At 34.6% G+C, this 17,275-nt stretch overlaps 2 protein-coding genes across 4 annotated transcripts; one reads left to right on the forward strand and one right to left on the reverse strand.

Moving 5' to 3' along the window:
• The first annotated feature begins 687 nt into the window (after positions 1-687).
• LOC107226583 (dnaJ homolog subfamily C member 10) lies at positions 688-7,346 on the forward strand. 3 transcript variants are annotated; one of them, XM_015667450.2, is made up of 12 exons: positions 692-839; positions 1,479-1,632; positions 1,810-2,026; positions 2,205-2,416; positions 2,653-2,877; positions 3,547-3,759; positions 3,934-4,060; positions 4,175-4,393; positions 4,684-4,959; positions 5,179-5,455; positions 5,540-5,738; positions 5,923-7,346. In XM_015667450.2, coding segments are annotated over exons 1-12 (2,352 nt in total). In that variant the 5' UTR covers positions 692-837; the 3' UTR covers positions 6,154-7,346. The 3 variants fall into 3 exon arrangements, with proteins under 3 accessions (XP_046593672.1, XP_015522936.1, XP_046593671.1); XM_046737715.1 differs by having other exon boundaries at positions 707-839; positions 1,524-1,648; XM_046737716.1 differs by lacking the exon at positions 5,923-7,346 and having other exon boundaries at positions 688-839; positions 5,179-5,417; positions 5,599-5,643.
• Positions 6,760-17,269, reverse strand: LOC107226584 (protein masquerade). The gene is made up of 11 exons (XM_015667451.2): positions 16,949-17,269; positions 11,947-12,254; positions 11,799-11,835; positions 11,293-11,699; positions 10,765-10,962; positions 10,455-10,575; positions 10,004-10,192; positions 9,606-9,861; positions 9,183-9,460; positions 8,835-8,989; positions 6,760-8,752 (listed from the first exon to the last, which is right to left on the reverse strand). Exons 1-11 carry the CDS (start codon positions 17,061-17,063, stop codon positions 8,585-8,587), a joined length of 2,232 nt encoding a protein of 743 aa, XP_015522937.1. The 5' UTR covers positions 17,064-17,269; the 3' UTR covers positions 6,760-8,584.
• Positions 17,270-17,275: the final 6 nt, after the last annotated feature.

Raw genomic sequence — 17,275 nt, forward strand, 5'->3', positions numbered from 1 at the left:
ATATATAATAATTAGGGGAACCGAGTGAAAATCGAAGGTGATTAATGATCGTTAAAGTCGATTTATGTTCATAGGATACATATTGGGCTTCGTTCTTAACCAATTTAAGTTCAGTACAGAGTGATGTTTCTATAACATAAATATCCAATCACTGAATAACTGTATTTGCGAAAAATCCAAGCGGTTTTCCAATTAGTACATTAGTAAAATTCAAGAATTTTCCAAATTCAGTATGTGAGAGGTATGGATACATTTATTTAATTAATTGTCAGGACCTTCATGTATGTATTCAGAAGTCAACACATATTTTGAAGATGTAAGACAGACATACATTTGAGGTCTACAAAGATAGTTACACAGAGTAACATTTATTGTAATATTATTGCAACATTAAAATCTTAGTGACATATTAAAAATTAAGCGAAATATAACACTGACATAAAGTATTATTAATGGTTACAAAGAATCAGCATTGGTAAGACAAATATTTGATATTTGGCGCTCTTTCATTTATTGATAAACAGTTTGTTTGTTTACTTTTATAATTATATTAAGAATCATTAGTACTTTGACAGTTGAAGTAGAATTCTTGGTTATTGTCATATAATATTTGACAAATGTGAAAAACACGTGTTCGCCGAAGCGTGCCATGCGCTGTAGATTCGGCGGTCTGCCGGATAGATTCGGATAGTTAACCTAAACAAGTGTCAAATTGTAGGCAGCTAGCTGGCGGCTTGATGTCGTGGGCGGCGAATATGCTAGAAGGAGAGAGCTGATAAGATCGCAAGAAAAACTTGTGTGACTGCACGTAGTTGATGTTCAAAAATCATAGTTAATATGTAAGTACGTTTCTTAAATATACGTGTCCAAAAAAGGTTAGAATAACAGCATTTGTAACCCTAAATAATTGACAAACATACTATGTTAGGCTGAATCTACACGTCACGCGTTTAGTCCTCATTGTCTTATTGCTTCCTTTATGATTAGTCTTGTAATAATTGTTCACTCAGGAATTACATTAAAATTTTTTAGCAGTAACATCTTCATATTGTACATCAATAAACTGTGTATTACTTTGAAAAGATTTCAGTCTAATTGCCCTTACCAAAATCACTTCCATTCTTAAAACAAAGAATAGAGTGCCTGAGTTCAGTTAGGTAGACCAAGACGAAACATTCCTTGGATTCATTTTTTGTTCCGCTCTGACCGCAGCTGACTTCTGACAAAGTAAAGTGTGAGACAAAGTCACTTACAGACAGTCATGGTTCGCTGTATTTGATGCAAACAGAAATAAGAACAATCTTCTTTAACATTACTGAAAGTCATTCATTATTCATAACCTTGAGGAAAATAGCCTAGTAAAATACAATTTGAAGTATGTTGAACTGTCAATGACAATTGACCATTGGCGGGAGTTACATTTCGCTGTGTCATAACTTCATTGAGCTCTAATATTTTTCCTGTATACCCAATTTCAGGTATTGCAATATATTTGTATTGCTGATTATAATTTCATTATCTAGTGGAGAAGATTATTATGAGTTGCTTGGAATCAAAAGAGATGCCAATGACAAAGAAATTAGAAAAGCTTTCAAAAAGCTTGCTGTCACCTTACATCCAGACAAGAATACGGTACATCAATGAATCAGTAATTAAAGTTTGATTGATAAGCACATAAGCTGATTAATATAAAATTTGATATTATAGAACAAGTTGAAAAAGTTGCGGAATATGCACGGTGATAATGAAAACCTAATGCTCAACTATCTTGATAAATCATGAGGGATCTTCTCATTTTACATTTTGCAGAATGATCCCGAGGCGCATAATAAATTCGTAAAACTCACTACTGCTTATGAAATCTTGAAAGATTCTGAAACCAGAAAGAAATATGACATTTACGGTGAGGAGGGCCTTAGCAATGGATATAAAGCAAAGCAATATCAGTCTTGGAGTTACTATCAGAATCAGTTTGGCATATATGATGATGATCCTCAAGTAGAAACTCTCAATAGGCATGATTATAGTAAGTGGTAATGGTTGTAATATATCTAAATTTTAACGTGAAAACTTATTACAATTTTACAAGTTTTCACTTTGAAAGAGCTGTAAATAAAATATATCTTGCTATGTGCCAGCTAACAATAACAGTTCAACACTTGTGTTAATGTTTTAATTGATTATAATATATTATTTGTTGACAGATGAGAAAGTTTTAAAGTCTGAGAGTATTTGGTTTATAAATTTCTATTCTCCAATGTGCAGTCATTGCCACCATTTAGCTCCTGTGTGGAGACAAGTGGCTAAAGAACTAGAAGGAGTTGTACGTATTGGTGCTGTAAATTGTGAAGATGACTGGCATCTTTGTCGTCAAATAAATATCAGGTCGTATCCCACGCTGCTTTATTATTCTAGAGTGAGTAAATATACTTATTAATTCATTACTATGCAGCATAATCATTCTTGAGAAGAGAAACTTTCATGCACGCTTGAATTATACTGATGATATACAATGAAAAATGTTTCACAAGTCAAATTGTGCTAGTGCATTTTAAAAATTTGATAAAATTGTTCACATGCGACGTCTTTTACTTGAATGTTTTAACAAGATTTATTCAATAGCATTCGAAATGTACGTCTCATTTTTTCTAGCATTCCACGCATGGTGTGTTGTATACAGCGGAAAATACTCGTGAAAACATAATCAGCTATGTTTTAAGTAGATTAGATGTTAGAGCATTGCCAATTAGTACATCACTGGGCAAACGAATTATTCAAGGTCTCGAGGCGACCGAAGGTGCAAGTTTATTATTTATTTGTGGTATAAACCGCGATTGTTTTACCACTGAAGATCATCTCAAAATAGCTGCAATTTTAGTGAGTATTCTGATTGTCATACTTATGTAAAAAAAATTTACCATACTAGATGAATTCTGATTATCAAATCCTGGTTATCAAATTACATGTTATTCTACTTCTTGTGAGTCACTTTACGCCAAACCATACACTTAGAATATCGCCATTCTTAATTTGCCTGAATTATTTTTTATGTGTGCCATGAAACAAAAAAAGAGATATGTGGTTGATGTACACAATTTTGTATCCATATTTTCGATTATCGAATACAGCTTCAAAGTTCAAATTTGGAAGACACGGTCTTCTTCATTTTAAAAATTGGTGGATTAATGTGCAATTATTACATGAATACAATCACTTTTTCTAAGAATTTTAAAATTGGTAGTTGATTGCTTAAAATATGGTATAAAAATTCGACTAATAAGATTCATAATCAAATAATTACATAAAAATAAATCATATTCAATCAATTTGAAGGGTTATTTATGCCCTTTCTGAAGTCTCCTTCTTTGATCAATTATCTTTATCACTTTTGAACATACAGCCACTACAAGGAGGGCATGTATGTAGTTTTCCGTTTGTAGAATACATTAGAAATATTCCAGGTACATCAAAATTTTCGATCGATATGTTACATGTGAAGTGTTCGGTTTGATGCGGAAATATTCATGTGTATAAGTTCTTTTCCAGAACAACATGGTTACTGTACGAGTCCTCAGATGTTCGGATGATGAATGTGACGACACGATTCCACATGACATAGGTGTTGCGTTTCAACATAACAACAAGAACATGCCTTCAGACCCAATATTTTTTGAGGATATAGATGATGTACAGATTCTCGCAAGGAAGGTTTTGGAGCAATTACCGGAGCCACAAGATCTGAGTGAGGAAGATTTTTTGGTATGTTTTTCTTACTCGAACTCTATATTTAGGGAAATGCATATTATAATTAAAAATAATCCTGAAATATTGCAAAGGCATGTGTCCTTGAAAAAACTCAATTGTAAGTTTTACATATCTTGTCAAATATTTGAATCAACTGGTTACAAATATTATTGTTATTACTTTATTCAGGGTATAAGAACACGTCTTCGATCAGACTTGAATGCTGGTTGGTTGATATGTTTCTACATAGGGCATGCTACCCAGTTAGATGTACAGTTGAAGAAATTACCTGGTATTATACAGAGTATAAACTTGGGTGGGTATCTAGTTGGAAAAGATGCATTTCATATCATTTTCCTACAAATTAAAATTGAATCAATAATTTACCATATTTATTACAAGTCATTTTTAATTTGATAAAACATTTCAGGAAAAGTTAACTGTGGAAAATATTCAAACCTATGCAAAGGGTTGAATGTAAATCACTACCCTGTGTGGGGAGTTCTTAAACCTGGTGGAGCCTTTGAGTTGCACCATGGAAAAGATTCCGTTCACGATATTGCCAGTTTTGCTACTGAAAGTATTAGGGCTACAAATGTACATATGCTGTCAGTTGACGAAATATTGTCAATTATGAACAACAAAAAAGGTAATAATATTATAAGATTTTAAATTTATGTTGGGATTACGCCTATGTGTTTTAGCAACAGTGAAAACAACAATAAGAACGACAATAATAACAATAACAGTAATAATACTTTTTTTAGTTCCCTTTGATTATTTATTCAGTGATTTCTGAAAGTTCACAATATTCCAAGTTACATTCTTTACCACAGAGTACGATATGGGGTAAAAGAAAGGTTGATACACTTCCTCATAACCCACAATGTAGTAAATTTTGTTTATACATTTAATTTATCCCACTTCATTATTTTATAGATAGTGAGGCGTGGCTTGTTGACTGGTTTGCGCCATGGTGTCCCCCTTGCATAAGATTTCTGCCCGAACTCCGCAAAGCATCTTTACATTTTGAGCCATCTGTTGTTCACTTTGGGACAGTGGATTGCACTGTACATTCTACTATTTGTAGACAGTTTAACATACGCTCATATCCGACAGCAATGTTGGTAAACAACAGTAATACAAATTTATTCTCGGGGGATAAAATTGCTGCTAGTCTTGTCGAGTTTATTACTGAGATGCAGAACCCTACAGGTAATGGATGTGCAAAATTTTTTATCTAATCTTCGCAAGCCGTTTAAATAGTGCGATTATCGATATTAATTAAATTTTCAATAGTCAATCAAAGTTTTTGTATACACTAATCGCCAAATATGGAGTTATGTAGCTATTTGATACTTTTATTGAAAACATTTTATTGAGATCATTTTGATTGAATGAATTAATATACTTACATCTTTTTTTCTCTCACAGTCATAAAGTTAACAACAGATGACTTTCATCTCAAACTTGGTAAAAAAACGGTTGATGAAATTTGGCTCGTTGATTATTTTGCACCTTGGTGTGGTCCATGTCAACAATTAGCTCCACAATGGACGTTAGTTGCCAAGACTTTGCAAGTCTTGCCACTTGTGCATGTTGCTTCGGTCAACTGTGAACTAGAACCTTCACTCTGTTCAAGTCAAGGAGTACGTAGTTACCCAACGATTAGACTGTATCCTACAGGCAGTAAGGGATTGAATCGTGTTGCGTAAGTAATCCAGATAGAAATAAAAATTTGAAATTGAATACATCGAAATTGGAAAGTATTGAGTAAGAATATGATTATATACAGATTATACAATGGAGCAAGGGATTCTTTGTCCATATTGAGTTGGGTAACAGAATTTCTGCCTGTAAATGTTAAAAACTTGAATCTTGATAATTTCGATGACATGATCTTACAACGCAAGGAAGCTTGGCTGGTTGACTTTTTTGCTCCTTGGTGTCATCACTGCATCGAGCTACAGCCTCATTATAACATTGCAGCGCAGGTAATTTGTACTATTATTATAAATTAGTGATGTAATCAGCAATGTAGAAAGATGATACGTGCTTATATTGAGGACAAAGTGTCATTGTTTTAAAAAATTTCTTGATCATAAAAAAGACAAACACACTTTATTTAATTTCTATTAGTTGTTCAAAGAGGTACAAAATTTCGTTCACATGTTTCAGATACTGGAAGGCAAAGTTCGATTTGCAAAAGTTAACTGTGAGAATTACAGATTATTGTGTAGAAAAGCGTCAGTACGAGCATATCCGACAGTCATGCTGTACTTTCCTGGTCAAAAATACAGTAACGAATATGATGGGAGTCAAATAAATACTGCATCAGCTAGTAAAATTGTAAGGGATGTTGAAACATTACTATCAACAGCTTCAAGATCAAAACGTGACGAGCTATGATAGGTATTAATTTTCGTATGTGGTGAAGTCCCGAATTTACCTGAGAATCTCTACTTAAAAAAGCTACCTTTGAGGGGTTTTTCGCAATGTTCGCATGCGCTAGGAAATTATAAAGACAATATATTTATGTAGCTTGGTCACAAAATTTTATATATTTTGTATTAAATAAATTAGAAAAAATCTAGGCATAGAAAAATACTGCACCCGTTACTGTGAACTCTTGTCGTTAGTTCATTACCATTTCTTTTCTGATGGGCTTTTTTTTTACTGTATATTATGAAAGACCGCATCTAGGATCAATTGCAAATGTTACCCAATTGTTAATATTTAAAAAATTATGGAAGTTATGTCCATTTTAGAATACCAAATAATGATGCTACAATGAAACGCAAGTGCTTGTAACTTGTTTATTTCTGAGCCTTTGGTAATTTTAAAGAAAATCACAATGAAGGTTACATGTTATCCATGAACTTCGATAATAAACAGAAGAATTTTAGTTTTGCCAATGATCGTATTTGATTAAACTGTCATTGACTGGAAAATATTAAAAACTGTGTACTGAGTAGAATTTACGGTACCGTAATTAGCGTTTTTTGTTCAAATAGGGTAATGCTGCAGTCTCTAGGGTCGAACCAAGAATTTTTCTTTTTCTTTTCAATAGACAGCATTTACTAGTACCGTGGAAATTATTGTAAAGTGAAATATTTTTTTCTCCAATTAAAATCATGTCCACACTGTCCACGTGTAAAGGTAGTTTTTTGATGTTGCCAAATATTGTTAGAATTATCGCCACTTTATTGTATGCTTTGAAAGATACTTAATCTAAAAATTATGAAATTAACCTAGGGTGTCATAAAGGAATTATAATCATTTCAACACAACAGTATATACAGAAATATATATTTATACAGAATTACTCATACAACGCTGTTATAAAGTTCATAATAAACATATTCACCCAGAGTACATACAGCTACTTATGTATTTATGTTCCTGTGTGAAGTTTACATAAACAGTGTTCATTAAAATAAATGACAGCTTCCTATTATTGTATTTAGAGTGAGCTGAAAAAATTTTAATTCGAACTGAACATTTCTTCACTACATGTTTTTCTTCAATAAAACGCGGTTAGACTTTTACTTTTAAGCATTTTACCATCTTCTTCAAAATTCATTTCAGGTGATGAGATGAAGTTGAGTAAAAAATGTTAATATTCACATAACAGTGAGTAACTTATTTCAATTGCTATTATATTGCATTCATCATACTCACTTGTGGTAAAAATGAAGTATGATCACGTTGTACAAGTATTTAGTAAATTTCAAATATTAGGTAAAAATTTAATTCTTCAGTTGACATCGTAATGTAAATAAGAATTGCAAATAACACTAAAAAAAAATTTTTTTTAAATAACTTAAGTGTACCAATGATGTGAGCAATATTATGAATGATGCATTAATTTACAAAGCGAGTCAATAAGTATCTACTATTTGATAGCTTGATCAATATTTTGCAAAGTGAAAAAATTTTCTTATCAGAGTAATGACTTGCCTATAAAAAAGTAGGTATATGTATTTAAACATAGAGTATGTTTCTGATCTTTGTCCCCCTTATCCAATTTCAAATTAGAAGACAAAGTGATACACTCAGTACCAAAGGTAAATTGTCTACCAAACATTCAATTAACATCCCGTATTATATAAATTGCCCATTATTATTCTCTGAAGTTACATTTTTCAATTTGTATCATCTTCACTACTGTACATACACACGTGATAACTTGTGATTGATTCAGTTATTTGAGATTTAACAGGAAGTTTTCGTAACATTTTCGGTAAAGAAAGAAATTTGTTTTCTATTGTATCCTCAAAGAATAGACATAGATGCGGTTTATAACAATACTTTTTCTATCAACTGGTAGATGTATCACATATATTCCCACTGTAAGGATACACGATGTATGTAATTCAAATGAAATGCTAAAGAATTCTGATCATCGCGTCTACCACTTGAACGGTTCACTTGAAACATAGTCATATTTATTATGTCTAATTTATAGTAAATATAGAGAGATAACGATTAACATAAAATGGTTCATAACTGTCAAGTTGTTTTAACTGTTCAGATTATGAACCATTCGAAGTGATAGTAATGAAAATTTGATTATTTTGGCGATGGAAAAATGATCAAATACTTAATAAAAGTAATGAAAAAATTACTAAGCCATTTATTCTGCTAACCAATTTGCAAAGAAAGCATCAGAGGTATCTATTGACACATATCTTATAGCAAATGAAAAGAGGATGTTGATTGTATGAAGGACTTCGATACATGTAAGTATATTGCCCAAGTATTTTCAGTCACAATAATAACTGGGTTAGCGGTAATTGTGCAAACAAATAAATAAGTCATTAAACACAGGCTTAAAATACTATAGATTATTTACGGATATAATCTGGTTTATCCATCCAATGAACGCTGAAACCTTAACGTAAACTCCAGGTACGTCTACTCTGCCACAACCGAAACCCCATGAGACCAATCCTGCCAGCTCATAGAATCCGTCATCTTGACAGACCAATGGTCCTCCACCATCACCCTGTGCATGTTGAAGAAATAACGATAATACCATGTGGATATATGATCACATCTTATTTAATACTGGATGCTGTGTTACTCACTTGACAAGCATCATTGCCCTGTTCGCCTCCAGCACAGAAACTACTCGCTGGTAATATGAATATTTTTTCGGTTACAGCATTTACTTTCCTAATGCATTCAGGATCGCTTACTATTGGTATTTCTGCTTCTCGTACTCTTAATGGAATAGGTCCAGCTGCAATGCGGTTTGTGTCAGTTTTATGACATACGTTGATGATTTTTTTAATAATGAGGTTCACATTTTTCTTTTTGCCGAATAATATTAGTATGATATTTTACTGTGACTTTAAATTCAAGTACAACTAACATTTGTAACATTGGTAATATGTAACGTGAAATATTAAAAAAGCTTTTACGCAACGACTTACCTTCTCCCATGTAACCGTAACCAGTAACTGTACATCTTTTTCCAGCTGTGTGGCTGACACCTCTAGCTGGCAAACAGACTAAACATACACCTTCCCTCAATTCCGCCTGCCCATGTAACTTCAAGAGGGCTATATCATTGTCAAGGGTCTGGCTATTATGATTGTGATGAATGTAAGTTGTTGCAACACGCAAGGTTTGGGCACCAGGACTACCATATTTGCGTGTAAGATCATGATCACCGACCCTGACGTATATTGCATCACCGGAGCGAACAATGCTGAAATTTTTTGAAGCATTCAAATACACTTCATCCCCTCATATTATTAAAAAAAAAAAAAGAAACAGAAGGATGTCATATAGAAAACTGAACAACTTTCTCTTATGCAGGATATAATGGCACCAATTTGTAGTATGACACTAACTTGGTTACACAATGAGCTGCAGTAAGAACCCACTGCGTCCCGATCAAGGCACCACCACAAAGGTATTGGTTCAATGAATTGATAAGTGCCACCTGCCAGCACCATTCATTAGCATCTGCGTCTTCTCCACCTACGACGCGAGCTTCCCTAATATCGTTTCTTGCTTGTAGTGGACCTCGCGAAGTTCCTTTGACACCACAGACGTATTTGCTATAGACAGGTGCACGCGTCGTGGTTACTAGTGTTGTTGTCTCATCTGCAACATGTATCATCAGATTATTTGAATTTCATTTGACACATATATTACAGATATAATAGGTTGTTTCTACTCCTTATATGCTGGTGAAATTTTGAAGTAGCTTTTCTAACACGAGTCTGCTTAAAGTTTATTTACTTACAACTTGGAGTTGGAATCATTGTTGTATATGGTCTTGGAGTTGAGTTTGGCATAAAAACGGTGTCGTTTCTATTCGTAGCTGATTGTTGATTGGAACTGTCGCCCTGAAGTTCTCTGATAATTGATTTTGGGGCGCAGCATTGATGCCCCGATTTCTTGCACTTGAAGAGATCCGTCATTTCAGCGTTCCCTATGCACAAACACTTCTTGACATATTTTGCTACTTATAAACGGTTTCATCTGAAAATTAATTTTTTCAATATGCAATACTTATACATGAAAAATATGCTGCAAAAAGACGCATAGCAGTGTATTTTAGCCACTTCATTTGGTTTTCGACATAAATTGGAAACTTCTTTATATTTAGAAATTTCTGGTTTTTGTGAATTAAAATTTTAACGAGTTAAGGGAAATAATGAAAAAGCAATACAAAAAACACAGAGTATACTTACTGAAGCACGTAAAAGACAGATAGGAGACTATACATGAACCAGGGCATTCTGGACGAGGATCAGGTGGTGCAGGAGCTACAGTTGTTGTTGGCCTTGGCGTTGTGGGTCTGGGTCTGGGACGCTATAAAGACCAGATGGTCAGACGCAGTCAACGATTAAAAGTTACAATCATTGAATATTACTGTTGTACATAAAATTATACTCTATTCCATAATATTAATGTTATAATTCAAACTGTCACAGATGACTTTAAAGGAATCAATTGTATTACTCGTCGAACAAACACCATACAAATAAGCAGTGTGCTAACCGGAGGTGGACTTCTCGTATCGTCACAACATATGGTGCTTGCTGAACAAGTTGATGTCTTAGGTATGAGAACGTATGGCCGTTCGCAAAAGGCTGCCATAATGTTTAGTATACAAAAGCCTGGACAACGAGGTAGCTTTAATGGTGGTGGTGGTGATGGTCTTGTCGATGGACGTAAAGTTGTCGTTGTACTCGGTTCCTAAGGATTAAAAGAAAAAAGCAATTGCATTTAAATATTCAGGTCTCTGAATACTTAAAATATGGTGTGAATACTCTATATGGTAAATATTTGACTGGAAATGGTTAGCAATTTATAATGATTTCCAAAAATATTCACATGTTGGGGTTTTACTATAAAAGTAGTCAAAATGTCACTCAAGATATGTTGGGAATTCTGTTAATTTTTGTTTTAATACATTGTTTTCTTGCAATATCGTTCAAAAGTCCATGTGAAGAAATTAAATAGGTATTGAGAGTTATCATAGAAATTGTAATATGTAAACAGAGAAAACATTTCATGTAGAACTACCATCTTTTGTGGGGTGTCAGTTATACAGCAACTACCATCATTGGGACACTCTGCTTCGCTGTCAATATTGTCACAGAAAAGAGCAAATAGGCCACTGACACATTCTCCTGTGCATTGATTTGCAGGTTTTGATTTGGGAGTCGTTGTAATGCTTGTAGTTGGAGCAGGAGTTGAGCTGGATGTGGTTGAGGAGACAGTTGTAAGTTGAGTAGTCTTTACTGGTGTAGCCATAGTTTTGTGTGTTGTATTGCGATTGATGACGATCAATTCTGGTGGAGGAGTATCACCATATATATCACGAGAGACACAACATCGTAATCCTTCCTCGCACAGATCATTGACAGCTAATACTGCCTCACAATAATCAGCCATTCGATCTGGCACACATACACCGGCACATTTTTTGTCTGAAAGAAAAGCACATTTTGAAGAACGCTGCCACACACAGTTCTATCAGTTTTTATCTCAGATACTTTAGTGATGCAACCAACAATCTTTTCGCTTACCGTCTGACAACTTATCCTGTGTTTCCTTTTGCTTTGCCTAAAAAAAATTCATTAAAAATATCATTCAATTGAAGGAAGGCTGTATAAAATTATCTATGCCAACTGTATTGTCCGTAAGATTGAGATTAAATCTGTGCATAGCATTTACCGTAGTCGTTTTTACTGTGGTAGTGTACAATGGTGTGGTTGTCGTCGTAGTCGTCGATGGGGTTGTCGATGGAATTATAGTTGTGCTAGGCTTAGCCTCGGTATTTTTCGTTGTGTTTTCACTACCCTTAACATTTGATGAATCAGCAGATATGGTATTGTTAGCTGCTTCCACGCAGCATCGCATACTCGCAGATGGACACTGAATATCTTCCAGTACCTCGTAGCATATCAAAGTTGCAAATGCGTGAACACATACTCCAGGACAGTCTGCACTGTTTGCAGTACTAGTTATCGAATCCAATAGTCCTATAAATAAGGATTATGATTAAGTAGAATCCTATGAGTAGCAACAGCTCTGCGCATTTTTCATTTTCATTATTTTTCAACTACCGAAAATTCCCACTAGCGAAATTTCCATGAAAAATTCAAATTTTTCAATTTACATGAACATTAATAATACGCTGGAAAACGCAAACATATTTTCGTCTTAAGATTAAATCACCAGATTAAATAAATATTATAATTATTCGAGAAACGGAAACGAATATCTCGGTTAATTAGTATTTGAATCAACAGAGATTGCAGACCACTTAATTCCTGATATGTGGATATTTACTTAACTCAACTTTGTTTTAAATCATGGTTAAGTGCCATTCTATTCATAGTGAAGTCAAGTCTTATTAACGACCTTCCTACTGAAAATGATCATGCCTTAAATCATAAAAGATTTTGAAAGAATTCAGTAAATAAATCCATAATTTATTACCTGATTTGTCTTGTAAATTCGACAAAATATATAAGAAATCACAAAGTAAATTACAAAAGCACGAATCATCAGACATACTAGATCAAAAATCATCTAGTCAACTATATAGTCACTAATTTCGATGAAATATATAAGCAATTACATAACTATAGTTATATGATTTTTGATTCAGTACATCTGCTAATTCGTGGTTTTGTAATTTATTATGCGATTTCTTATATATTTTTAATTAGCATTATATAGTCAATTATTGTATTGTGATTAAATTCCAAAAAATATATAAGAAATCACATAATTATGGTTACACAGATGTGTAACTGTAATTATGGTGTCAGGTGAAACATGGGAAACGATTTCGAAATAATTTGTATCCAATTTTTTACTTTAGATTTCTCAAAACTAAAATTATACATGTTACAGAGTCAACGTGATTCGAGATAAAATTAGTTCTTCGAGTTTCATTCATCTGCATACTGCTACTAATAATTCAAGGACCAGACTGGATAAGACGCTTTCATATTCGGGTTATTTACAAAAATATATTCGCATCCCAAATCTTGCGTAATGAGATTTGTTACACATTTAAAATAAGTATTAGAGTCAATTTACTGGCAGCGTTCCATACTGCACTGTAAGATTTTCTTGCAAGAATCACGCTCGAGTTTGTAGAAAGTTATTTGAACATGTTCAACTTAGTTTCAATTTAAAAGTGGGTGATATGACGAACCATCGCTAATAAGACGATGAATCACTTTTCATATAGCTGTGAATTTACCCTAGGCTGTAACGACAATACTGTATATAATAAATATTCATTCGTAGAAAATTAAGATATGTCAGTATTTAGGTTTTCGCCTTTTCAGAAGAGGACATATTGACTTTTGAAACAATTTGATCTATTACACAACATAGGGCGTTAATTCTGATCTCTTGTATCGTAAAAAAAAATATCATGTAAGGCCGCAAGTGCTCGATAATATCTCATTGTGCTGATAGCACAATTTTACATTTCAAAATGGAAATTAATATTTACTATTTTTTTTTTTTTACACTACGAGTTGAATATCAGTGATAATATTATTATGTGTCGTTACGAATCGAGTATGGTATGGAGCAGCCGTTTGATACCGGCGGTTGATAATTAGCCGGAAGAACGAATGTGCACTTGAGGATCTGTGCGTGAAAGGCTGGAAAAAAACCTGGCAACAACTCGCAAGTAGGTACACAAAGTTGCAAGCCCAGACAGGAACTCGTGTTCCCGTTAAAAAGAATACCAAATCAGTGAGTGCCTCCCCCCTTCCCTGATCCCACCTCCCACAGCAGGCTCGCGTCCTAGATGCCCCCCCCCAAACCTGGTCTTCCCGGAGGTGCGGAACGGAAAGCTGCCACCGACTCGGATGACCCATCGAAATCCGAAGTCTTTGAGGCTTACAATCAGATAAGAACCAACGCAACGCTCGGAGAAGAGGCGGCGTGACATTTTCACATATATATTCTAGTGAAGTATATTATTATTATATACAGGATGTACACCGTATATACGACATGTTTAAAAGTTTACAACCATGCGTTATATACGTATACCTGTATAAGAGCAGAAAAAGAAATTTGAATGACGTTTTTGAATCGAATATCGTAACGGTATAAATCACTGCCAACCATCAAACGGATTCATCCGACGCTTATATTCTTTCGACATCCCTTCTGTGAAAATATTCGCATAGAATTATGCGTTGTCCCGTACGTATACCCATACTCAACGTTGTAATCCTGACGTCGGCACATCGGCAGGCATAACGGCCCAAACAAATATAACGGGAGTTAATAAGCAGCGCGCGAAGCAGAATCGCGTCCCCCTCCTTCATTCTTTCGCCTCATGTTTTCTTTTTTTCATTCTCGCTGTATTTATTCATTCTTTGTATTTTTTTCTCTGCAACTTCTCCGTATCCCGGACTCGCGTGCACGTGCATACGTGCTTCTAATAAGTCAATAGCTAGTTGATGATTCTAATTTATCGACAATTCTCTTCCCACAAGAGCACACGTGAATGCCCATTCAAACATCCCGCGTACCAGTTAACTTCTTTCAAATCCTTAAACTTCACCTTACTTACTGACCAATATACGCCAGTAAATCATTCTTACTAAATGGCAAAAAGACTATCACTAGCAGCCACCAGCATTTCATATTTACGCACGATGTTGCGGCCTACTATATGATCATCGCGCAACCCGGTAGATCGTATATTAATTAAAGCTCCACGTCAAGTAGTATGCATGTGAGGACATGCAAAGTAATTTTGCGTAACGGCACAACATCCTTCACAAATTGGAGCATCAATGACGAGTTTAATTTACCGCCATTATGTGTGTTCGACTGACTGTAAATGGTCCTCACAAATTCCTTAGCCTCTCATTAATATTGCGATACTTAATGCTATGCGTGTTAAGGTAGTCCTATACTCAAGACATTTATAGAGGTGGCGATAATTCTAATACAATAATAAAACTCACTGACTTATCAACTATGTAATAGAATCAAATTTTTAAACAAGGTATAACGACTAGTTTATGCTCACTCTGAAAATTAATAGTTCTCATCGCGAATACTAAGTTTATTATTTTTTTCATTATTAACTCACTATCCGCCTACCAACGGTGTATCATGATGGCAATAATTTAAGAACAATCAATTGAAACTAATACTTTTCTACTAAATGTGTACATACTTTGCGGCAAGTTTAATTATATACATCGGTACTCGAACTATTCGTTCGTGCCAACTGTAATATTGTCAAAATTTTTAGATGATTCATTTGGTAAGCAACGATCAGTATATCATTAACCCCGGCCCACACTTTATCCGTTTTAGAAGATCCTCAAATGATTGAAGAAAAAAATTAATCTGACTAACGACGTATGATTTACATGTGATGTAATACTTGCCTAAAAATATACCGTAATTCTAAATTACCATTAAATTGATTTTTTTTCAAATGGAATCATAAAACGAACGGTGCTGTCTGTCAATTGTAGGCCACGCAGTTTAGTGTGCTTAGGTTAACCGAAGAAGTGCATTTCATGCATCATGGTATTATGGGAACGAGGGCAAACTGTCACCGTAAATTATTCAAGAAATAGACTTTCACGAATTACTCTTAAATAGAGTTAAATGAAGGTTTGAAAAATGCTGGTATAAAAGAATGATAAAATTGAATTGGATTCGATTTATAGTTAGAGAATATAAGCAAAAAATAGATGTAGATTTTTAGGCCAAAGAAATAATTTAACATTCTAACCCTTCCCCTTAGTATTGATTATTTTCAGCAAGAATATTTTATTGACTTATTAATAAATATTTTCTTTAAGTCCAAGGGATCGATCCATGACATTGAAATAATTCGAAAATACAATGTACTTGGAAGATGGAACTAACTAACGCTCACGGAGTACAATTGAACATTGATGTACATTCTTGACTCAGTAAGTTTCATTTACGCTATCATTTTATTAGGTTACTGTTACAGCATTACGCGCGCCGAGGTCGAGGAAGCGAAACAACTAGCAGTGACTTCCTTTGCTTTTTGTAGCCACTCGTCTGTCCTGGTTGCGGAAAGTAGTAAAAAGAAAACGTGCTTCAATTGCAGACACAGTAGTGATATCCAGACTGCAAATTTGTCCCATGTGCGGAACAGATTAGTCCCACTTATAGGCTGATTATGCTCCGCTGTTACGGTTAAAAAAAAACACAACATACAAGTTCATTAATTCGCCATTCACTGGATAAACCAGATAAAGCAGCGCCTTGAATTTGTTCGCATAATCACATGCTACGCACGATTAGATCGTTTTTAAGCTTCCTGGCAAGAATCTATGATGAAATTGTACAGTTATAGCAGCTGAACTTTGTAAATTTTCGATCATTCAACCAGATTTATTCACCAGGGTGGATAAGAAACTGTGAATCGAATGCCAATTGTCTAATTATTAAAATAGGCATCACACCTTCATACGTGCTAATACAGGGCTGAAGACATATCTAAAAAGAGTGATTATTTTTGGCACGAAAGTGATACGAGAGTATATAACGACAGTGGTATAATCATACCGTACGCGGTAGAAAATAAAGATGACGCAAAGAAGTTTGCTAGCCGTACATGAACAGGAAAAATTGAAGAAATAATTCCATGAATCTAGGAATGGTTAGACGGACAAATGTCTCTTTTTTTTTTTACCAGAAAAGAAACTCCCAGCGAGGGAATCGTCGTCCTGGGCGTTGGTAGACGCAAGGGCGAATAAGAAGTAAACGACGACGAGACGGCCCCCGCCAAATGTACCCCGTAGGTGCATCTCGCCTTGCGCTCACCAAGACAAGATTGACAGACACTTGACACTGGGTATTCACTTGTTGCACGTGGTATCCCTGCGCTTGGTTGTACTCAGTTTACTCGGTCAACCGGTGCTTACTGATAGATTCTCTAACCGAACGGTACGGGGCCTCATCGCCTAACTGACCGCGTCGCAACACTATACTACCGAGTGCTGGGCCAGGTTGAGGGGAC

The sequence above is a fragment of the Neodiprion lecontei genome, chromosome 4 (assembly GCF_021901455.1).
Source record: "Neodiprion lecontei isolate iyNeoLeco1 chromosome 4, iyNeoLeco1.1, whole genome shotgun sequence".
Lineage (NCBI taxonomy): Eukaryota > Metazoa > Arthropoda > Insecta > Hymenoptera > Diprionidae > Neodiprion > Neodiprion lecontei.

Coding starts and splice junctions, on each gene's coding strand:
- LOC107226583 (XM_015667450.2), top strand. Junction 1,633..1,809: donor TACATCCAGACAAGAATACG/GTACATCAATGA, acceptor TACATTTTGCAG/AATGATCCCGAGGCGCATAA. Junction 4,960..5,178: donor TGAGATGCAGAACCCTACAG/GTAATGGATGTG, acceptor TTTCTCTCACAG/TCATAAAGTTAACAACAGAT.
- LOC107226584 (XM_015667451.2), bottom strand. CDS start 17,063: ATGCACCTACGGGGTACATTTGGCGGGGGCCGTCTCGTCGTCGTTTAC. Junction 11,700..11,798: donor ACAGGATAAGTTGTCAGACG/GTAAGCGAAAAG, acceptor CTTTTCTTTCAG/ACAAAAAATGTGCCGGTGTA. Junction 8,990..9,182: donor TTACGGTTACATGGGAGAAG/GTAAGTCGTTGC, acceptor ACCGCATTGCAG/CTGGACCTATTCCATTAAGA.